Source organism: Manacus vitellinus, unplaced genomic scaffold (assembly GCF_001715985.3).
Source record: "Manacus vitellinus isolate BGI_N305 unplaced genomic scaffold, ASM171598v3 scaffold_54_pilon, whole genome shotgun sequence".
Lineage (NCBI taxonomy): Eukaryota > Metazoa > Chordata > Aves > Passeriformes > Pipridae > Manacus > Manacus vitellinus.
The window spans coordinates 3,728,347-3,752,406 of NW_021940645.1; the positions used below are offsets into that span (position 1 = coordinate 3,728,347).

General features: G+C 38.0%; 1 protein-coding gene across 1 annotated transcript in view; it reads left to right on the forward strand.

Annotated features, from left to right (window-relative positions):
- Positions 1 to 24,060, forward strand: part of GRID1 (glutamate ionotropic receptor delta type subunit 1) — a 506,785-nt gene that overhangs the window by 465,877 nt on the left and 16,848 nt on the right. Inside the window, exons 12-14 of the mRNA XM_029963176.1 lie at positions 12,910 to 13,105; positions 21,486 to 21,652; positions 22,983 to 23,223. Coding sequence (XP_029819036.1) covers positions 12,910 to 13,105; positions 21,486 to 21,652; positions 22,983 to 23,223 — 604 coding nt within the window. The remainder of the gene's footprint in view (positions 1 to 12,909; positions 13,106 to 21,485; positions 21,653 to 22,982; positions 23,224 to 24,060) is intronic.

Consider the following 24,060-nt stretch of genomic DNA (forward strand, 5'->3'; position numbering starts at 1 on the left):
GTCATTCTTATACCATGATTGTTCAGCATCAGATTTTCTCACCCACCTGACAGCAAAAGTAATTTTCCCACCTTCTGTTCATTACCATGTGTTCAATGTCAGCAGGCTGACTGTGAGTACAAGGAACACGCACTGAATTGTTTATTTCTTTAGATTATTTTGGATAGAGAGAGGAGTGGGAAAAGAAGGGAAGTTTCCTGATGGGGCAGGGGAAGGATGCTGGCCCAGCTGTCCTCCCAGAGCCATGGCTGGTTACTAACACTGACCAGTGCCACTGTGCCATGGCCAGCCCTGTGCTCAACATAGATGGACCTTCTTTCACATTGCAAGATTTGAATTGATAGCCTGCTGCAAAAATGAAGTAAAGATCATACCTTCTTGTAGCATAAAAGTTCAGTTTCATACAAGCAATTCAAAAGCTGATGTTCAGTAGCCATTCTCTCAGAGACTAAAGGCTGAATATGCCTGTGCTGTAGGTTGTGAAGTTAAGTGTTTCAGTTTTGGTGAGTTCCGTGCACAGTCCCCTGTTTCATGTTACGTTGATGAAATTAGCCATAAATTAAACAAATCAAACTTTGTGTGGGATAGCTGGGGTACAGGAACATGTCTTTTAGCCAGCTCTGCTCTGGACACTGGAACTTCAGTCAAAGGCCCTCTGCAGTGACATCTTAAATCATACAAGCTAAGTTCACTGGTGTTCTGAGGAGCATTTATTTTTGATTCCCTGTCTTTTTTTTTTTTCCTCCCATGCATTTGTACAATTCTCATGCATTTGTAGTATGGATACATATTTAGTCGAACGGTTGCACTACTCTTTGACATCACTCAGGAGAGAGAATGCTTTTGGTTTTCTAGGTCCTGAAAGAGCTTTTGCTGACAGTATAACAGCTTCTTATAATTGTTTTTAATAGTCCCTCATGTTAAGATAGTTTGCATCTGTGTCTTTGATATGGTTTCTTTCAGGAATTGCCAGCCCTTCTGTAGCCTTTTATCTTTAAAGCAACACCCCAAGAGATTTTCTCCTCCAGTTCTTGAAGTTTTTTGAGTCTGTTCTTTTGAAATGTATTATTTTTAAATTTTTGTTTGGGTTTTCTCCCTCAGGTTAGTGAGTTCCATTGTCTTGCAAACACTTTAAATCTGGTTACTTTTCTCTTTGACATTCCATTCAAATCTATCAAATCTAAAATAGCTACTAGCCTTATAAATGTCTTCATGATAAGAGATCATTAATTCTCACACCTTATACTCTTAACATTTCAACTGATCCATAGGATGGTGTTTCATCTGCTGAAATAAAAGTTGCTCTGATACATTCTAAAATGTTTATAGACTCTCTTGCCATGAGGTGGAAATCTGTAAAATTACCATTTAAAGAAAAGGTTTTAAAAATTGAGTATCTTTATAAGGAAATGTAGAAATTATTCCCGTGTATGTAGAAAAAAAAACCAAAAACCAAAACCAATCAAAAAATATGAGCAAAACGCTTTTAACTGATGTGGGTTATGGGTCTTTAGGAGAGAATGGAGCTGGGTGTTTTTAGTTTTCCTGGGAACTAAGATACTACTCTTTATTACCATGATTGCATTCCTATTAGTTCTTCGTTCTTGTGTTGCAAAAGATTTTCTAAAAAGAAAGAAAACGTTTTTGAAAATAGTACTGTGTTGCTAAGAGAAGGGTTGCATGTGTTCTTTCCTTTTCCTGGGCTCATCTGCCTTATTGAGCAATGTTCTCTTCTTCTGCACGTGTGCCCCCTTTATAATATAACACAGGAGCGTTTCCAGGCTCATCTGGAGATGAGAGAATGGTTTTGCCTTATAAAAGCTATTTTGGTACAGCTGACAAAGTTTGTTACATTGAAAGAAATGTAATTATGTGCACTAAAGTTGTTTGCCTTCTAAGCCATTAAAACCAGCCTAAGAGAATATGCCACTGATGTAATTTAATTGATTTATGAATAGTCATATTTATCTAGAAAAGAATAGAAAACCATCAGTTAGAATGGGGTGGATGTTAACCACTGTGTTTTTCACATGTGGCAATAATGCAATTCCCAAGCTCATATTTCAAGGTGTGTAGTTAGGCTACCCAATAAACTAATAAATCTCAATATAAAGAACAGCTAGCTGGTGTTGACGTGGTGCTTTCAGTGTTTCTAGTACGAGATTCAATATTCAGGCAAGACTTGTGTTCAGGGTGAGGAGAGGGAGAGGCCAAAGGGCAACGTCTCTTCTTCTGTTTACCCTTCTGTCCATCGGGATGTGATGGGAAGCACACCAAATACTATGTGCTTGCAGTGCTCTGAGAAACAAGCAAGTGAGCCTCCAGACCTTAAAATATGCATGTGTGATGTGTGCACTTTAGACATCAATAATAACTGATGAATGCTATATGTGCTTTCAGTATTAATGAAGAGCCCTATATTTTGATTTCCCAGGAGTATGCAGCACATGCTCTAGCAATCAAGATACCTCTTCAGAGCTTTTCTGTCTTCTTCTCTTCTTTCTGCCAGCATCGATAGCTTCTGCTTTACTCCCTGTTGTAAGGGAAGGGTGTGTGCTGTTTTCCAGCATCACATTGTGACTTTGACAGATATGAACTCACCCAGCCCCTCCACCCCAGGTATGAGGCTGCTGACATGCAACAGCTCCTGATAAATCATAACTTTAATAAAGAGTTGAGTAGGACCTCATCCCACACTGGGATTTCACGGACTTTAATGGAACTACTCACAATATAATGATATCCTAACAGTCATTGTATAAAGTACCACTAACCCCAAGTAAAGACTTTATAAACCAGCACCAAGATGCCAAGCTTATCTGTTCCCCACTCTATTTAATTAAAAAGCTACTCCTTGCCATCTGAGTGCAAAACAGAATGTCAGTGCTATCAGTACTTATAATACCAGTTGAAAAGGAAAAAAGCAATTTCTTCCCTCTCGATCTTAATTAATCTTCATTAGGATTTTTAGCTTCCGAGTGTGAGTGGTAAAAGACATCAGCATAGCAAACAATTTAAAGTGCATCTGCATATATAATATAGGTAGTTTGTTATTTTCATTGTAGGTAAAAGCATGTGTCAGTTGCCAGATGTGTTTGATTCAGACGATATTATTTTCATGCCAACTTTATGATATGTTTGATTTAGGTGAAGTGACTAAACCCCGCCGTTGGGACTGAGTTGCTGTTAAACACCAGCTGCACTTTTTATTTTAATTAATAATTTCAGGAGTAGAATACCTTTCTTTAATTAACATGTTTAACCCTTCGAGCTACTCTGAGAAAGGCCACAATGGCAAAGTAGTTTAAAAGTAAAGCAAAAAAATTATTCAAAGGTAGTCCAAACAAGGAGTACTTCTTTGCTTCAAACACGCTACAAGCTCTTGAGATTTTTCACCATTTCTTTGCATTTTAATTTCCTCCTCACTGTTGAATGGGATGTGGAGTGTGGGTAAAGAGTTCAGGAGAATCCAGATATTTTAGCAGGACTGATTATTCTGGATTTGCAGGATGAACTGCAACTGCTCATAGCTGTTCTGAATCCCTTTCCAGACTTTTAACTGAATCTGCCAATGTCTTAAGTGCTGTTGTGCCAAAACTTCCCTTGATCTCTTCTGAAAATCTGCCTAGTCATGTAGTAGTTTAAATGTGGATCTGAGCATGCAAATTAAAGCTCCTGATTTTGAAAACCTGAGCCTACATCTTAAAAGAAAGTCCAATGTGTTAGACAGTCTGAGTGTCTCTTTGTCAGCCGGATACTCTCCACTGTCAGATTGCAAACACGATGGGCAAATTGGGTAATATCTCAAGGTTATTAAGTTTTTAGAAATATGGAAAAATGAGGTGTGAAGAGGGGTCCTGTAAATGGCTCTTGTAAATACAAAGGAAAGACTGCCTTCTGACTTCATTCCCTCAGTTAAACATCAGATGAACTCATACAGAATTATAAAGTGCCCAGCCATGACAGAAGCTCCATCCAGAGATCACAAACTATTGGGCACCAGTGAATCCACCTCTGAGATGCAAATGCTCAGCAACTACCTTCCATTGCCCCCACTATTAGTGGAATTTTTTATTATGCAATTTTTTGGTTTTGAAAACATTTCAAGCAAAGTACTCGTAACTTCTGCTATGAGGACCATCATGGTTTCTTTACGATATGATAACAATTAAGAAAATATAGGACATCCAAAAAGAAAAAACTTACAAATCAGCATCAAGCTAAAAAAAAAAAAAAACAAAACCACCAAAAAAACTACCACTAGTTAATGGAAAAAATCAGCAATCTAAGTGACTTCTGCTTTTATTGCCTGGAGGAGGTTTGGAGAAGAGGAGGTTTGGAAGTATAGTTAGAAACATTGGACTGGCAATCAGGAGATGTTTAGCTTATTTCTAGCTGTTTAACAGATTTCTTTATGTGCAGTGCTGGAGCAGAGCCAGTGTCAGCTCTAGGCAAAATGAACTTCTATGATCCAGCGACAAGTCAAGTCGCACTCGTACAGATCACTGCAGATGACTCGAGTTGCCACGGTGGTCCCGAGGGCATCATTTAGAAACAGCAATGGATAGGAATACCCAGGGGGCTAATTTTGTTTACAGAAGAACCTGCTTTACTGATTATGATGAGAATCCAGTTTGATTTTTGGATCCAAATTTGAGTCTCACAGCCAGAAATACTGCTAAGTCTGTTTTTGGAAAGTGGGCATGTTTCCTAAATAAACTGCTGGAAGATATCAAGAAGTTCTGTGAGCAATGGGACACAGCCTAGTTGTATGCGGGTTTGTCCTACGTTCTCCACACTTTGGCTTTAGCAAAAATGCTAAAGACTGTTTTGGGTTCACTAAGGAGAAAGTGAGATTTCAAGTGCTGCTAATAGAACGTATTTCTGCTGCATCTCAGACTCTTAGAAAGTACACAAATCCTACAAATGTTTTGCCAATACAATGTGTGTAGCTAGTAATTACTTACTGTTAATATCGTAAACATGACAGTGTATCATTTATTAATGGCTTGACTGTCTTTGCATTTTAGTGGGTATACATACCATTTGTTCCTGTCTTTTAAAAATTAATCATGCAGTAGCTCTGCTGGAACAGAGTCCCAGTGAAAACAGGGAAATCATTGCTGTATGAGGAGTTAAGAAGACAGTTCAGTTTAGTATAGTTTACTTGTTTTTCACTTTGTATGTTAGGAATTAAGGCTAGTGGGAGTAATTTCAAATAAATTAAATCAGTTTGGAACTCTACAAGTTCTGTGCTTCTAGTATCTTGTGTACATATTATTTGGCTGTTTTGTTTTGCATTTTTCTTACTGTTTGTGTTTTTGTTTCCAATCCTGGAAACCTTGAGCATGTCCTTTAGTGTGCTTGAATAGATCTCAGCAGTATTGATCTACCTGTTAAGTCTGCTAGGTAGCCTACAAAGGAAATTTCTTTGGGGCAACAGTAGAGAAAGGACCCTGATCCTACAACTGTTTCCATCACACACGGCACACAGAATGTGTAGCAAGCCCCCTCCTCCTGTGGTAGAAATAAAGCTGACTTTAGCTTCCTTTCCTCAGTAAATCCATACCTGAGTGTTGCATTTGGTTTTTGGTTGGACCTCACATAGGGCCGTGAGTCCCAGTCCAGACAAGGTCTCGTAGATGCCACCACATTAGCAGCAATGACCATTACCACTATGAAAAAAGCTACTACAGTGCCATTACCCACTGAGGAGTTTAATCACTGTTTGGTTCTGCTGTAATAAAGTATGTAGTTGACATGGCAACGTTTTCTGTGACACGTCAATTGATTGTTTTTTCTGCTGGAGGAAATCCTGCTTCTTTGAAATCCTGTGTAGCAGCAGTTCCTGTCCCACTGATGATGAAAAGAGAAGACACAGCCTTAACTGTCTGCACTGTTTGTCTCCTCCTGTGATTTGGAAAGGTTCAGTCCTGGTGTGAAGGGCTGCAACTCCACTGATTCAGTGCAGTTTAATCTGTCAATACTGATGGCCTCCCTTGTAGAAACTCCCATGAGGCTTTTTCTGTTGAGGCTTTTGTTTAAAGTGGATGGTATTTTTCATGGAGAGCTGATAAAATGAGTTTTATATGAACTATAAAACAGTATATATTTGCTGGTGAAGGACTTGAGCCAGCAAAATGTATACTAGGCATGCAAGAGCTGCTTTCTATTTCTACTGGACTTACCTCTAATTGGTAAAGTTAAGATTTTGCTTTTGCATTTGCTGAAGGAATCTGTTGCTCTGCACATCACTGCACAGAGACAGAATTAAGAGCATTTAGAGTGACTTGATTTGCAGTGAAATGGAACAATGCAGGATTTGATCATGTCTCCATAGAGAAGCTGGCAATTTAACAACTGATTTAAGAACTCAGCTTGATTATTCATGATTTCAAAGAAAGTCAGAGATGCACAAATTAAAACCATGGACCCAATTCTTCTGAAGTCTAAAGTTATTAGGTGTGGAGACAAAGTTGCTTTCATTTTAATATTCTCTGTATAAGGCTACTGCCATTCTAACAATAATTTGAATGGTTTTATTGGCTTCACTAAGAATAATCTTTAAAGTAGCCCATCTTTTAGTTCGTGTATGTCCAATTTAACACACACTTTTAACATTCCTTATGGACTTGGAACAAATGTTGAAAATCCATAGATATATAATTTTTTTTAAGGTTATTTACTTTTTAGACCTGTAGGTCAATTCTATTGCTACCTCATTGTTCAGCTAATATATCACTCTTTCTCATAAAATTGAAGGCTTCTGAAGTATCAGTTGCACTAAAGTTTAGAGACACTAAATGCTATTTTCTCTTCCATTTTTAAGTGGGCCTGTGCTTTTGTAACTTGGATTCAGCAGGACAGTGAAGCTTTTCAAGCAAGTCTCTAAGTCAATGTGACTGTCATCCCCTAGTGGCAGTTTATATCCATAACAGAGGGATTTTTATTTTTTCTCCAACCCGTCAAGCAGTTAAACTGTTCAACCTTGGAAGCTTGAACTCTGTTTCAGATGTCTTAAGACATGCTTTAACCACTCCTAAATTTTACTTAAAACTGGAGATCCAAAGGTTGTTCGTTTGTGAATAACGGATGAAGGCTTGAATCCTTTGAAATATATTTTTTGGATATAAAATTAATCAGGACTCAGATCAGAACTGAGATTCTGAATAGTAGAATCTCCCGTTCATGTAGACATTGTCTGTAGCACCACAGTACCACTTCAACCTTGATTCAGCTTTGCAGATGATTTTTTCACTGGTGATATCTACAAAATTTGCTGATCTGGCAAAGCTTACTTGGTTTCCAAGTTCATGTCTCAGTGGGTGGATTGACATGGTCAACAACAATTAATGCCATTTTGTCATTTGTCCTCATTGTCATGGAAAATTCATTCATGGAGGGAGTAGTTCTGATCAATTTTATGTTTCAAAATTCTTTACTTTTCTGCAGTTCACAGTAGGTAGAATTCTCTTTCAATTTCTCAGAATTCTCATTGCTTTCCACTGGTGATGACTTTATCAAATAAATCTCCCTTCAGACAGGATTTTATATTCTAGGTTTCTTGGGCTTACACTGGTGTTATAAGGTTGTCAGATCAATTCAGGTACTTTCATCTTTACTTAGAAGTTTAATGGGTTTACTGTTCTCCCAGTGCATAAAACAGGTATTTCCCTCTCATATATCCTGTGGAGAAAATAATTTTAGTTAGGAACTGTATTTATATTTAATTCTGTAGATGTAATGAATTTCTAACTTTTGGAGAAAAAAAAAAAAGCTTAAAAGAAAAAAAAATAGCTTCAAGGTATTTAAAAACATAAATTTAGGACTTGTGCCATACCTTTTTTGCATGTATTTTTAAGGCTTCATTTAGGCAGAGCAGCTTAAAAAGTCTCATCATATCTGGGACACTTTATCTTGATGGCAACCATCACCTAAAATGTTATGCTACATTGAACAAAAAGCTCAGGGTACTGGCTTCTTAAAGTAAAAGAAGAACATAGCTTGTTCTCCAAATTTGGAAAAATCAGTAAATTTATTTTACTGTCTGTATATGGCTTAGGGATTAATATTCCTTAAGAAAATTAATTTTAGTTGAGAGGAATGATGTATACTTGTTTTTTGACAATTGTAGTGCTGTGACATGTTCTCACAAGAAGTCAGAATGAGGACAGGAGCACAGCATGGAAAATGTTGCATAGTTTTAAAATAGTACTGTGGATTCAGAAATGCTGAAATATTATTTTTCTGTAAGCAACAACAGACTGGAAATGTCCTCAATTTTACAGTGTCAGAATGTGGGCAGCTGTGAAGACTAAGGAGAAACTACCTCTAAATCAAGAATCTGTCAGGATTTTCCCATGATGGTTTTTCTGAAGTCAAGATAAAATGCTGCATTTGTTATTGTGGTGTAAAAGACCACTCCCGGATGACACTGTGGTGCCAACCACTGGCCTGTTTACAGTAATAGACTCTACACACAGGAGTTCAGATGTGAAGCTTGCCACAAATGTTTTTTAAAAATATGAACAGTAAGGAGGAGGAAAAGCAAGAATTTTTTGCCTTTTTTCCTTGTTTCTTTGTTTAGTAAAGCTTATTTTAATTTTAAAACAAACCCCGTTTTTTAGAAATAACAGGAACCTGAGTTTTTTTTGAAAAATACTTTGAACACATCTGATGATCCTGAAGGCTCCAGTTGAGTTAATTGATCAGCAGTTACCTCGAAGCACCTAGTGTCAAGTTTAGTCTGTCACTAATTATCCATCCAGAAGTCTTGGGCTTATAGCAGTAGAAGAATAAAATAAACCCCTACGGGTAACATATTTTTAGTCTATATATCCACAGCCACATGAGGCTTTTACTAGTAAGAAAATATCTCCAAAAAGTATCTTAACCAGTATTGTTATTCTGGAAATTATTTCTAGTGATCTAATTATAAATGCTAGTACAAGTATTGCCTGGTTGTTTCCTCTGCAGCATATGTTTTATGTCACTTTGTTTCTAAAAGACAAAACAAGTGGAGAGCCCAGTTTTCAGTTGACTGTGCATGAAGTAATTGCAATTTCACCGGGAAGTGCTATCAATTGTTGCGTTGATCGAGCAGGCATTACTACAGGCATTAAATATTTTGGCTGGTAAAAGCCAAATCTTTGATTTTAAAAGATATCCTTTTTCTTCAGATAGACCACAGATACATTTACTTAAATCCATTGGTTTGCATGTACTTGTCAATTACAGCAATCACACAGTGGATGTATTTATCTACAAATTGAAGTTGGGCTCCTGTAACTGTAAGTGAGGAACATTGGCTTTTTCTGCTTTACTAGCTTCATCTTTAATCACACTTACAGAGAGCCTTTAATGGGTTGTGAGATCCAATAATTGAGGTGGTAAGGTTAATGGGGCATCTTGTTATGCTACAGGTTTTTGTTGCAAATAATTTTATATGCTAAATTGCATGAAATCTTTGCAACAGGAAAGTGAGACGAGAATTTGAGTGGCTAAAGGAGAGGCATCCAGCTAACGTCTGGTTGCAGAAATAAAGCTTAAGAACAACGACAGCAACTGCCTTTAGAGAATGACAAAATTGTAAGAGACAGCCAGTATCTGAAATGTAGTGAATGATTTTGTCTGGCAATGACAGATCTGAGGGAGTTAAAATAATAGTTCTTAAAACCTGAACTTGTGATTATCTTACTTCATCCTGTAAAAAGTAGGAGATATTCCTCTTTATTCAGTATTTTTTTTTGCATGTGACCATACTGACCATGCCCAAATCTTTTGATCACTTCTCTAGCCATGGAGATGCTGAGCATCACCTCCACTTTCAGTACAGAAATACAGCAGCTCAGAGAATTTTTATTCAGAGTGAAGAACTATGGTCTAGACCACTGTCTGTCAGGATAATTTCTGAGATAGGTTTTTGGTTAAGTGGTCCATTTGGTAGAGGCATAAGGTTATTTTCTCAGTCAGTCACCATCCTTCTGAATTTATGCCACAGGAGTCACTGGCAAGCCTAGTTACCTACTGTGCCCCTCACTGTATCCTTTGGTGTCCATCTGTGTCTCTCAGAGGATATTTCCAGTGATGGGAGAATTTCCTAAATCATTATAATACATCAAACTGTTCATTGAGAGAAAGGTAACTGTAATCCTTAGGACACACAGTACTCCACGTTTTTCCTTCCAAGGAAATGCTAAAGTGGTAGTCACCTTATTCCCCACACCCAGGCCAAGGATGTGCTTCCCTCCCTGCCACCTGAGCTGATAGTCTGTTTATTGCAAAGCACTTGATTTAAACTCCAAAATTTGCTCACTCTGCCCTGTGATGCTTAAAGAATTGAAAAAACTGTGCTGCAACATGTAGTGTGCTTTTGTACAGTACTGATTATCAATAAAATGTAATTTAGCTAAAACAAAAATACCGATTGTCAATAAAGTACAATTTAGCTAAAACAAAAGGCACATTTCTGAGTAAAAACCTCAGAAGTATTAGAGGCAGTAGAAGTGATACAGAAAATACTGATGATATTAAAATTGCAGATTTAATTATTTTTTTTTTTAAATATCCAAACTCTCGTGTTCAAACTTTCAAAGAGAATGGCAGTATGAGCAGTAGGTATTTGTTGTTACCAGCTGACACTTGTGTTAAAGAATATTAGCTAAAATATTTATGCTACTGTGCTTCTACCAAACATGCTCTCCTACACATGCCAAAATCTGTACACCAAATCTGGTATGAAAAGGTTGCCACAGAAACCCTTCTGTTTTTATCTGGTAGCTTTCTTTGTCCTTTATACATAAAATAGACAGAAGTGTGTCTTTTAACAGCCAGATCATCCATTCCCAGGACAGAAGTAATTCCATGGGATATGATGAAACTTACTAAAGACAGAACTAAATACAGTATGTAATCGTGTAGATCACGACTGGAGGAAAACCAGTCCTATTCCATGGAATATACCTGTACATTTAGGAGGCCAGAATAGACCTTTCAGAATTGTTTAAAAAAAAAAAAAGAAATAAAACCTGCACAAATTCTCTCATATTTCATTAGAATTTTGAATTTACAGTAACCTCAGGAATGTTTGTTTTGTGCTTCAGCAGAGTTCCATATAGAGAGCTAGGGAAATAACAGGAGGTTTGGAGGTTGGTGGAACTCCTAGAGGTAGCCCAAATCCACAAGTGTGCTGTGTATATAGAGAATGTTCACACAGTCTTACTTAAAGCTGCTTAGCAGCTTAAAATGATAAAAGTCCTTAACACAATTTAAGAACTTAAACCAGTTAAACTGTTTGAAGCAGCTTTTGAGTTTGAAGAGTTTGGGAGGGGGGTGATGGTGGGAAGCATCCCTGCTGAGCTGCAGGCCTGGGGACAGAGCTGGTAGGGTCCCACCAAAGGGGCCCTTTTGCAGGTAAACTTTGGAGAACTGGAGGAGATGTGATGGAGAAAAGAGTTTTCTACATATTTTTATATAGAATTGTATATATGCCCAGACTGCTTTGCTTTAAATAGTGTTGCAGGGAATCTTACTGGGATGAGAGGTGTCAGCAGTGGCATCTCCCCAGAGAAACAGGGAAGACAGTGGCAGAAAAATATTGTATATGACAAGTCTTCAGCTGTGGAAAACAACTTTGGCTCATGGGCCAATGGAAGGCTCCTCAGGAGCATTGTGAAGAAATCTTCTACACGAGGTGCAAGGCAAAATGTTCTGGTTCTGTGGCTCCAGGAGTTGGAGGCAGGGAGTGAAGTGGCATGAGTGGGCCTTTCAGATGTTTTGAGGAGGAATTTTTGATTCTAAAAGATTGTTTTGGGGAAAAAGAAGTGGTACGGGTGGAAGGGGAGGCAGGGAGAGTTGCTTTAGTTTGACTGATCTCAAACAGCGTTAGTTGGTCATATCAGAAATGTTGTTAATATGTGAAGTCACATGTTTATAAAACAGAAAAGAAACCATTATTTTTGAGATCTAGTTTGGTCCCTGCTGCCATGTGTGGTGGTCAGTGGTTGTGTGTGTGTTTGTGTGTGTGTATGTGAGCTCAGATGGAAAAAAATGGTAGCACTGCACAGGAGTGATACTTCAGGGCAAAGGAAGAAGGCACGGGAATGGGAATTAATGTCTGAAGGGGAAAAGAGCTATGATGCTGCTTCTGAAGGCAGTGATGCCACCTTAAATGTTTTCAAACTTGGTCTGGTTTTCATTGATGCAGGCAGTGATTTACACCTTTCAGTGCAGAAAAGGCTGTAAAACAGGAGTGAATTACATTCTGTACCATTTGAAAATAAATTGCGCATTCACAGCCACTCAGGGTGAGGCCTATTTACACTTCCAGAGTGGTATATGATGAGTAAATGAAAGTTAGGCCTGTGTGTGAATGAAAAATGCCTGTTTTACCAGAGGCTGTGAAAAGAGAGAGCAAGGCAGACTTAGTGGAAATTGGAAGCGAGATTTTATTTGTTTGTTTAAAACAGTCCTATTGATTTGGAGTCAGAGGGAGCATTGGTGTAACTGCAAACTAATTCCACTGAATTCTGCAAGGTATTTCTGGTGATGCTGATGGGGCTGGAAGTTTATGTTTATAATATGAGTTTTTCTTGTGTTCAGGTAAGTGTTTATCACGTTATATTCTTGTGTGATCTTGGTGGCATAATATTTAACATGAATGTTATCTGTCCAAAAACACAATCTTCACTGGGGCGAAAGAGAGCTTGGGTATAGTTAAGATTATTTTATCTCAATACAATTAAATAACTCCTTGGTTTTCTTGTATGATAAGGAATGAGATATGCAAATGTTACTTGGTGAGGGTAAGTGCTTTCTGACTAATGACAGACATAGAAAGAAACCCTTTAATTAATGAAATCTTGCTGTTGTGCACGTAACGCTAATATCTCAATATTGCTTGAATTTCAGAACGTTTCAGGATCTGTCCAAACAAATGGATATTTCTTATGGTACAGTCAGGGATTCAGCAGTGTATGAATACTTTAAAGCAAAAGGGACAAACCCTTTGGAGCAGGATAACACATTTGCTGAGCTGTGGAGGACTATCAGTAAGAATAATGGGGCAGATAATTGCGTATCGAACCCTTCTGAAGGCATCAGGAAGGTAAGACTGGATCACAGGGATTTTCATCTAATTTTTGTATCAGTGTTGTTTCTATGGAGTTATTGTTAAGTTCCAAGAAAGAAATTACAGTCATTTAAGAAAACCCTGAATTCATATCTAAAGTTCCTTTTAGTACCTTGATGGCAGATAAGAATCATATTTTGGTGTCATGGCTTTGAAGTAAGTCCTTTAGCTCTGCCTAAGTCTTAAGCATGTAAGTCCTTCTTTGAATGTGGTCATAAGGTTTCTCAGTTTCTTGGGAGTATTGATAATGCCTTTTTTAGTGTCATTCTTTACATTATCCAGGTACTGACTCTTGTCCTTTTGCTCATTTGAGTTTTTGGGGATTTTTTTTCTGCTTTCATGAACTGAACATGTTGGAAACATGAGCAGAAATCAGGGGATTCACAGAACATATACTCATTTCTCTTAAACAGAATTTAATGCAAGGTTTTTCTTTGTTTATTCCAAACTTTGAAAAATGCATCCACCTGACACTGTGTTTTTACCTACATTTTGTTGCTCTCAGATAAGACTACACATTTCTTTTGTGAAACTGAGCATTGTTGTGAGATTCAAGGACTGATATACGACAGCTTGGGATCCTACATCTTTGTGCCAAGTCCTGTGATAAAGAGTATTCATTCAGATCAGACCATTACAAATGTCCACACTCTCTCACAGCCTGCCTCTCCCCTCTGCTTCCCATCCTGAAGCTCAGGAAAAAAAGATAGTACCTTACATCAAACCACACATGTCCAGGAGCAGAAGGGATGCAGACATGTTGTAAGCTTAATGTGCTGCTTCTTTAGTGAAAGGTGTCCTCTTTATCTGCCAATTGATTTTTTTTGTAAAACAAGCTAACAGCCATTATTAGCACAGTGAATGTTTGATCAGATGTACTCTTGTCAGTGAAACACTGGTTCTGAATTAATATATATTACTAGTTCTTTATGCTTTTGTAAGTGGGAAATGATAATATGGTTGAGTCTTCCATTTCTTTTTTTACTATGGATTTTTGAAACCTTTTCTGAACAGTGAGAGGGAGAGTATCCAAAATCTACTATTTTTTTACAATGCCTTAAGGAGGGTGAACACAGTAACACAAGCCAACCCATTTCCCAATTCATTATCCTTAAGCAAAAGATTCCCAACTGTTTGCATGACTTTTGGAAAAAATCTTTGTACAAAGACTGTTGTGTCTTCTCAGCCTAGGAGTATTTAGTCAAAAGTTTTGGTTCACCCTGCCTTTTCACTCACCTCCCAGATGAGCTTCCCTAAAGACCTCTGCCCTCAGCTCCAGCAGCCTTTCTCCCTTGGTACCAGGGAGAGCTCTGGCAATAGCAAGGTCTGCAGTGTGTTTATTCAATTATTTATTTGATCTGCTCAGCCCCTTATGAAAATGTGGCCTCTATTTTGAGAGATTTTGGTAGCATTTAAAGGAGAAATGGAGACATTAAGTACTTTTCTATGTACCCTAGCATTTAAGCCAATAATAAAACAGTTTACCTCAGAAAAATGTACAATATTTTATTTTCTTTTTTCTTTTATACCATTCTTATGGCAGTGGATGCTCTTTATCCATGAAATTGTAAATACTCTTATTCTGTAAGCCTACTGCATGTTGCCATTTATGATAGCTAGATTCACCTAAGCCAGAAATTTAACTGTAGATTGGCAGGCTGTCGAGAATACCAATTATATTGTCTGTATGGAACTGGCAGCTTCATCTTATCTATGTGATAATAACTTTTCGTATGAAGTTTGATTTCAGTATTGCAGGGTGATTTTTATATGACTAGATCAACTCATTGAATTAGTGTCAACAAGCAAATTTTACTGCAGTCCCCAAAGATGACCGAGGCCACTATTTGATTAGACACCTACATAAATGGGGATTAATATTTAATAACATTGTCAACTAAACTGTTGTGTTTATAGTTTAGGTGCCACTCTTCCTAGCTCATGAGCTCTTTCAATAAACAGACGAGTTTTCCATGTCAAGTATTACGACTAGAAATTCTGTTTTTTTCTAAAGGAGAATTGATGTCAGCCAAGGAAATGAGAGTTTCCATCTATAAACGCATACTGTTGCATGAAAGAGATGTAAACGTGCCTTAAAAATGTATTTTATAGGAAATGGGAAATCTAAATCTCTCTAGCATAAAAAGATCCATAAAACATTTTTCTGAATAAGGATTTACCTGACCAATGCAAAAATAATAATAAAAAAATCACTACTCTCCTTTCTTCCCTTCCCTTCTCCTCCTTTCCATTTTCTTCAGACAGTGTCACAGTTCAGCTGTGGTTACAAACAGAGCAATGCCACTTCAATGCAAAACAGGGGAGTGCTGGTTGTTTATGCTACAGGCAGGTATTTCAGGTGTTTATTCCATCTCCCTGCATTTCATGGAAATTTTCCTACTCCCTTTGACTGTCTGAAAGTCAAAAGGATGGCAGTGGAAGAAAGTCCTGAGAGTTTTTGAGGTGTTTGGTTGCCAAGGCAGAGGTCTCTCTTCAGAGCCAGCACAGTCCTTGTAGCCACAAGCGACAGGAGGATGTTTCAGAGACAGGGGTAGGGGAGGCAAGTTGCTTTTGTTCTGCTCCAAGGTAGTTGAAAGAGGTCATTGAAGTTTGAAAACCTCCTCCTATTCACCAGTGCCTCTTCACAGCATCAGAGCAGGTTACCAGGCAAATCACCAGTCCATACAAAATACTGCTTCGCCACTTGAGCTCTCCGGTACTATAACAGAGGATGATTGACTGACACTGTCACAGGGAAAGTTTCTTTCTGGGTCAAACTCCAGCCAGGATCCTCAGGAATCATGCAGTGAGTACTCCTGCCATCTCATCCCAGGTGGACATTTGTACTGGAATCACATGCATTTCTAAGCCATTTGCACATCTCAGCAGTGTTTGCATAATACCCAATGGCAATTCATTTTCAGGGTAATTATTGATTGCACCAACATATACAATAACCCGTGGTTTTGTCATTGTGGGCACCCATTTTTGCTTTGAAAGGATGAAGCAATACGATCCCTATGTAATGCCATATCTGCTATATATACACCTAGGAGAATTAAACTGTTGTTGTTGCATTTTATAAAGCCCTGCTTTGGTTGAGGCTGTTCCCCTGTCCAATCAATTTGGTGCCAAAATTTCTCTGAATCCTTTCTTTTCTTCCTGTGTATCACTTTTGATCAAAAGTGAACAAAGCCAAGTAGAGCACAAAATGAGGATGCATCACTGACTTAGGCAATAGCACAGTAAGAATTTATTCCTTCCCTTTTTTGCTCCCCTCAAAAAGTCTCTCTTGACTGCAGATGAAAAGCAAACATTAAATCAGACTGATCTTATTGAACAGTCACTTCTATTCATTCTTATTTTGAGAGTAAAAGTAATTTAAAATTTCAATTAATATTACTTTTTTAAAAACTATTTTTTCCAATAATTTATTGTCCATAATGAATTTTATATTGTGAATTGAGGTTGTTCATCCATATGCTTTCGTGGACCCTCATAAATTTTTCCATTTCTTGACCCATTTGAAGTAAAAGCAAATGCTTCCTTAAACCTGAATCTATTGCATCCAGTAGTGGTTCCTTAATTATTTTAATATTGGAAACATTTCAACAGGATTAAATGGCATGCCTTTCTTTTTATTATAACTGTTTTGCTTCTCTTAAAGCATTTTTTATAGATAATAAATGTTATCCAAGCGTGTTTTTTAACTACTCCACTAATGTCAATGTAAAAGTCACTTTTTGATATTTCTGTGGTACCAGCCATATAATGGGATCAGCCACAGTGACACTCTGTTCTGGCAGTAAATTAATAACAAATTTTGCACTATTCTGGCACTTGTGTCCTTAGTATCATAGCTTCTTCATAAGTTAATCTGGAATTAATATTTTTTTTCATGTTATTATTATTTCTTACTATGTTTTCTTTGGAATAACATAATTAACCATCAGTAAGCCAGGACCCTTTGAACAATAGTCTTCTGTCTCCCTCCACATTGAAGAGTGACATTATGAGGTTGCTTACTGCTTTCCTGGAGTATTATTTCCTTTGTGGTCCTTCTTATGTCTAGGAAGAAATCTTCTTTGGCCTTTTAATTTTTTAGGATTGTGAAGAAGAAACATTTTTCTAACATAAGTTTTGCCCAGGGGGGTCATTTTTTTCTTAAATCTGTTTTCTTAAATCTCTTAAACTAAAAATAAATCTGGTGTCTTTGATGTAAGTCAAAGTAGTTGTTCTACCTGGGTAGGATAAATGAGTGCTGCTTTGGCTGGCTTTCTGATAAAGAGAATGTTGAATGTTTAACCAAGTGATTTTGTTTTGTTCTGCAACATGTCTAAATGCTGGCAGTCACTATAAGGCCATAGCAAAAGAGCCAAATATGAAAGACAATTATAGATTTAAAGTACAAAATCTAACTTATTATTCTGTATTTAATTTCAGTCATTTTTTATTCAAGCTATCTTACTTATGCTCAGCTGGGGTTTGCCACAGGCCCTTTTACCAGCTTCCTCTCTATTCTACCTTTGCAATGATGTCTGATCACTAGAACATTTTTATGGGCCCTAAACCCACACAATTCAGGCTTTAGATGGCTGAGCTTTGAATGCAAGAGCCTGAGGATGTGGATATTTGCTGTACTGTGATCAGGACTTGGTTACATGGGTGGGTACATCTGTGTTATACACAGCTGGGGAGCTTGATGTGTTTCTTGCTCGTCCATCCCATAGGTCAGTGCCAGGTCTTCCTACTTTCCCTATGGCCTGGGAGCTGAGAGCCATGCACATGTGCACACATACATTCTTTCATGTAAAAAGAAACGAAAAGTTTAAAAAGCCTTTAAAAGTTTTGGGTTGATTTTTCTTTGAAAATAAGTGTCGATTTGACTTTATTTGGCTTTTACCACTTGCCTAGTGAAAGTATATAAAAAGTAAACATTCTTCAAACACACACTTATGTGTGCAGTTGTGTGTCTTGCACATATTTTTTTGTAGTTTGACAGCTTTTCTTTAAATTGAACAAATGATACTGCTTAGCTGTCACTACAGATATTAACAGGGAAGGGAATGATGCTGAATTTAGAGAGCAACTAAACGTTTTGTTATAAGAAAACTTTCCACACAATGAGCACGCTAATAGAATGAGGTCTCCACTCTTCAGAGAAGAAAATTGAGCAAGTGGAAGAAGTTTTAGAAGAAACAAATCTCTCCTTAAGAAAAAGGGATCTTCAGAGATTCCATTTTTGGCATCAGAGAGGGGGACCAGTCTTACACCCATTATTTCTGGGAGATGAAAGAGTTTAAGACTCAGATTCCTGTTTATGCTAAAATGATCAGGCTGTGAGAGAAATAATGTTCTACAGATGTGATGACATTGGATAGAATGATTTATGTCATTAAAAAAATCTATAAAATAGATGTGAAGATATCTGGTAGACTTTGTTTTTGACCACTTACACCTGTAGGATGTAATTTGGGATAGCGACACTGCAGACAAAAGATAAGCAGACCTTTACAAAAGATCTGCTGTCCAGCATTGAAAGTCAGTGTAGAAAACTCTGCTATATAAAATAACACACAGAAAACAGAGGCTTGAAAAATAGAATCAATAATGTGATTTTCCTGTAGTCATTGTATTATAAAGGAAATCGAATATTTGAGGAAGATTGTGTTCCTCAAGTATTACTAAAAAATAGGTGAGGAATGTATTATATGTTGTCAGTGTTGTTCTTTTCTAAACTGTAAATTTGAAAAGCAGATTTACAGAGCAGTTCTGAAAGAACAGAAGATAGATACAATTCTTGAAACCAAATGAACATACAAAACAACAAGAACAACAAAAAAACCCCAAACAAACAACCAAAAAAGCCCCTAGAGAAATGCAAGACACATGTCCAGTTTCTGTATATCCATCAGGCGAGATTTTGTTCTCTGATAGCATGGATTTTGAATAAATTCTGTGTGCAGTAACAAGTGCTGCTGTCTTTGTTCCCACTAGTGCGTATTTTTAATGCACTTGAACTTGCAGTTTCCTGTCATAGATCTCAAAAGCCTATGTACTGTTTACCACAGAACACAACCTGCCTGAGATATGCAAAAGGAGGGCCTTTGATGGTCCTCCCCTGCCAGGATCTCTAGTGGGACTGATGGTCGTTGCCAGGTGGGAGGTTTATCAGCACCATCACAGCTGTCAGAGGGTAAAATGGGAATCCTTGAAGCCCATTACAGGAAGGGAAGAGAGGAAGATGCAGAGATTTACAGCTAAAACCCCAGTTAATTATAGCTACGTGATCATTCAGAAAATACTTTTGAAGAGTATCTTGTAGGCTTCCAAGAACATAGGTTGCTGGTGGAATATAGGCCAAATGCCTTGAGAAACCACTTCCTTGGCATTCTGAATTTCGTACACGTCCCTGCGTTGGTAGATGTTGAAGCCTTTTCTGGGGTTTGCTTATAGTAAAGAGTGATTTGTTTGTTCTTTTCTCTTTTGTGCCACCATTACCAGATTAGGTAAACAGCCAGCTGGAGTATTACAATGCAGATATGGAAGTCTTGCTCTGATCTAGTTTCATACAATGATATTAAAGTGCAAGATATTTTTATGAAAATGCTGGTTTAATAAGTTGTGTGAGCTAAATCAATGACTGATTCTAACAGTAGAGTGTGGCTTCTATTTGAATAACTCCTGTAATAGGAGTTGCTTCATACTATAGTTCAGATTTTAATGACATTTTTTACTAGGATATCAATTGCTGTTTGGGGCTACATGAATCATTGACTGTTACTCTGAACTGGCCAGGGAGATGTCAAAGGAGAAAGTGGACACAAACTCACACTAGTGGCATGCCCTTAAAAAATAAAATACTATTTTCAAAGGGGTCACTATATAGGCTCATTTAAAACTTACCAAAGAGGAACATTTCTACTCTGTTTTAACTCAGAAGCAAATGAATTTGTGGATCTTTGATTGCCTTGATGCAGATAAAAGGGAAGATGGGAAAAGAGGTGGATTGTGGCAAGTAGCTTACAGAAAATCCAGGAACCATAATTTCCCTGATTTCTACCCACGGGGGGATAACCCACCCATTTGATTTATCCTCATGTGTAAGCAACTGTAAGGGACTTCAGAAGCCTATGGTTTATATCAAAGCACGGTGAATTAAAATTATCTTATTTGCACAACTGAGGAATCCAATATAATAAAACATCTAACAGAGTCTTACAAACTTACAGTTGAATTTAAAATTGAACTTACACAGAAATTGAAAGTATGCAGAGGGATGAACTAATACTGCGTCAGAGCTTCAGTCATTTGCTAGGGGAGCTTGGTGAATTGGTTCACAGAAAGAAATATATACAGGAGTTCAGCTCACTGTTTTGCTTTGATCTGACTTAAAGAAGGATCTGGAAAAAAAAAAAAAAGAGAATTCTACATTCATGACTAGTCATGTATTTACCTTAGATGTTCCAGCCCATCTGTTCTATTGTTCACTAGGGACTTAAAAACTTGCTGCTTAAATATATTAAGAAACCAATGACTACTTTAACCAAGAAAATTATTATTATTTTTACTTTATTGAATCCTTATCCAGAGATGTTTCTTTCTTCTTGTGTTAAGTAAAGTGATTTACATTCACTGTATGCCCCGTGTGCAGGCATTGGTTTCAATCCCAATTAAGTCTGATGCTTAAGGACCACTGCATGGGTGTGTGTTAAAATAAAACAATATTTATCCCAAAACTGAGATAATAGGAGATTCCTGTGAATCTTCTTACCTGTGAAGAAAAGAGGGAAGTCTTTAAATTCAGAGCATGCCTTTCTTTACAGGACTAACATAGCTCTTAGAAAGGCTTTGTTTATTTGGAAGGGAAATTGGTTTTATTTACATGTTTATATCAGCAAAACTACAAAGTTACAATTTTGGTGACTGTGATGACGAGGAAACATCACTTAGTGCTCATACTGTGCCTGTCTTGTTACACGAATGTATGGAACTGGCACATTCAATTCTCCTACAAAACATACATAAAATCTCATCATCTAAAGCAATAGATTTCATTTATAATTAATAACTTGTTACACAAACTTTACTTATACTAAGTTGGCTATGTTATCCTATGCATTCCTATTAAAAAAGGAAGATATTTTAGCGAAGTTTGAAGTAGATGAGGTACTGTTGGGAGCGAAGAGTGTTAGAAATACATTAAGATGTTGGAGGCCTACAGATAACCTGTGACCTAAGGAAATACCACCAAGGAATAATTACAAGGTCTGGATTTGTTTGTTGGCTTGGGGTTTTGTCCTACCTAGAATTTCAGTTTAGTTTAGACTGTGTTGTGTTCATGCTGTATTTACAGGCCAAGAAAGGAAATTATGCTTTCCTGTGGGATGTGACAGTGGTGGAATATGCTGCGCTGACAGATGATGAATGCTCTGTGACAGTCATTGGAAACAGCATCAGCAGCAAAGGATATGGGATAGCACTTCAGCATGGAAGTCCCTACAGAGATCTTTTCTCCCAGAGGTAAACTGAAACAAAGCTCATTTTACAGGATTCCTCTCTACAGCCAGCAACCATTTGTGGTTCACACTAATTTTGGAATTTAATTGATAAAGGACAACGAATACATGACAACAGAGAGGTTGAGTTCAGGCTCAACAAAGCTGCTACTTCTGCTCCACATGCATCTGGTCTGGGAGGAGGGAACAGAGGTGATGTGTTGATCTGTGGCCTCACACCTTCAAGCATTGCTGCCTCTGGCACAAAGGACTGATGTCCTCAGAGCTTTGTGTGAGGTAGAGGAGAGATTGAAGAGAGATTCTTGATTCATGCTGCATTTTGCAGGCTCTGAAGCAATGTGTTGCTCCCTGCAGTAAGCAAGCAGTAATGCCCTGGCTTATCCTTTAGGGTGGAGAGACAGGTCGAAGACTCACAATGGCACAGGGAATCAAGATTTGCCAAGTATTGCGTGGGACTGCCAAGACCACGAGGCTATAAAACCATGCCATTTAGTGATCTCTGAGCTATCAGCTAGGAATATGTTTTTCATATGAATGTGTACACTGAAATGAAGACATGCAGTGGTGCAGGCAGAAGGTGAGCTGGTGCTCCGCTCCAGGCAAGGAACTGAAGCAAGATTTCCTCATTTTGCTCCTTCTTTATAAAAAGGAGCAAAGCTCCAGCTGCCTAACTAGAGACAAAGCTGCCTCAAGAGAACAGATTGTTAGTAAACAGCTAAAACAGTTATCAAACCAAATCCAAAATGAATCATTCATGCAGAGAAGGGACACTTCACAAGAGACAAAACAGTGATTAATTAGCAACTGTTAACACAGTAATTCAGGCATTGTGTAACAGCATTGAAGTAAAATCCTTTTGAATAAAGTACATTTGCTGAAGTAAATGAGTTGGTCGCTGCTTAAACAGATTTGTAGTAAGTGGTGCACAAACAGTAGCATGTTTAGCCTCCCATGATTTTGAAATTATTGTGGAAGAGCAGCAGTGGAGTGGGTTGAGCATTTCACTAGTGGGACCAGCTGTTGCAGCTGAATGTAGCCAGACCAGGCATGACTAACTGGTGATTTCCCATGGAAATGCTGTTTGCATTGCAGCGGAATTTTTTACAGTCTCTTTTTTTCTGAAGTTACCCAGTGGAGTTTACCTGCTGCTGTGAGTAGAAAGAAGTCTTGGTATAGTGGAGTCTCAGATGAAAAATAAAACACCGTGGTGGTGGTGGGGTGGAGTTTTGAGCTGTGGGATGATAGGTTTAAGAGTTGTGCAGCATAAGGAAAAGACAAAAAAACTGTGAAAAAGTATCATTGAAAATAATGCTTGTCTTTTGAAATTTCTGCAGGATCCTAGAGTTGCAAGAAAGTGGAGATTTGGATGTTCTTAAACAGAAATGGTGGCCACGGATGGGACGTTGTGACCTGAATAGCCATACCAATGCACAGACAGATGGGAAGGCACTCAAGCTTCACAGTTTTGCAGGCGTTTTCTGCATTTTAGCAATAGGCCTTCTTCTTGCTTGCTTGGTGGCAGCATTGGAGTTGTGGTGGAACAGCAACCGTTGTCATCAAGAAACACCGAAAGAGGTCCATAACTTTTATTCTTATCACAATTAAAAGTAGAAAACACAAAAGAAAGAGAGAGCGAGTGACAGTTGTGGGATTTTAGGTGCTCTCATGCAATAAATTTGATTTATATTGATTCGCCATACTAAGCTTTGCATATAACTTTTTGGGTGGTTGTTTCTAAGCAAATAAAAGAGCAAACAAATGTGTCTTTTGTGCACGTGGAAGGTGCCAAACTGACGGCCCTGGAGACTAAATTCCTCTATTTATTTGTAGAGCAGATACAGCATGGGCAGCAGCAGTGCAAACTTCCCCTCATTGCCCCACCAATGTGCCTCAACCCTGACCTGGAGAGACCACCTTTAGGGGTAAGAGAGTAGTTCAGAAACACCCCCTTGGCCACTCTGCTGTGAGTGACAGGGAGGCCAGTCACAGGCACCCAGTTGTGCCATCTGTGGTAATGTTTTCCCTGATCTGAGCCCCCACCCATTGGCTGTGAGAACAATGTCCATCCTGTGCAGGCTGTGCAGCTGCCAGCCATCTGGTAGCTTCTTTCCTTCACAGCTGACCTAGGCTGAGTTTGGAGAGGTACATGAGCAATTAAAAATAAACCAGCTAGTTAAAAATTGAATAAGCCATATTGTCATGATGCTGTTTAAATGCTTCTCTTCTTTTGTATTCAGTTTTATTTCTAAAACTAGGAGCCTCTGAGAAAACTGACCTTCATATAACATGTTTTACCTAGTAAAATACCTCTGAGAATTTTCTTGGGTTTGAAGTTTTCATGTGCAGTAGTAATAGTTAGCAACGCTATGATAGGATAATCAGTCCATGCTCAGCTCTGTCTTGCATGAAGCC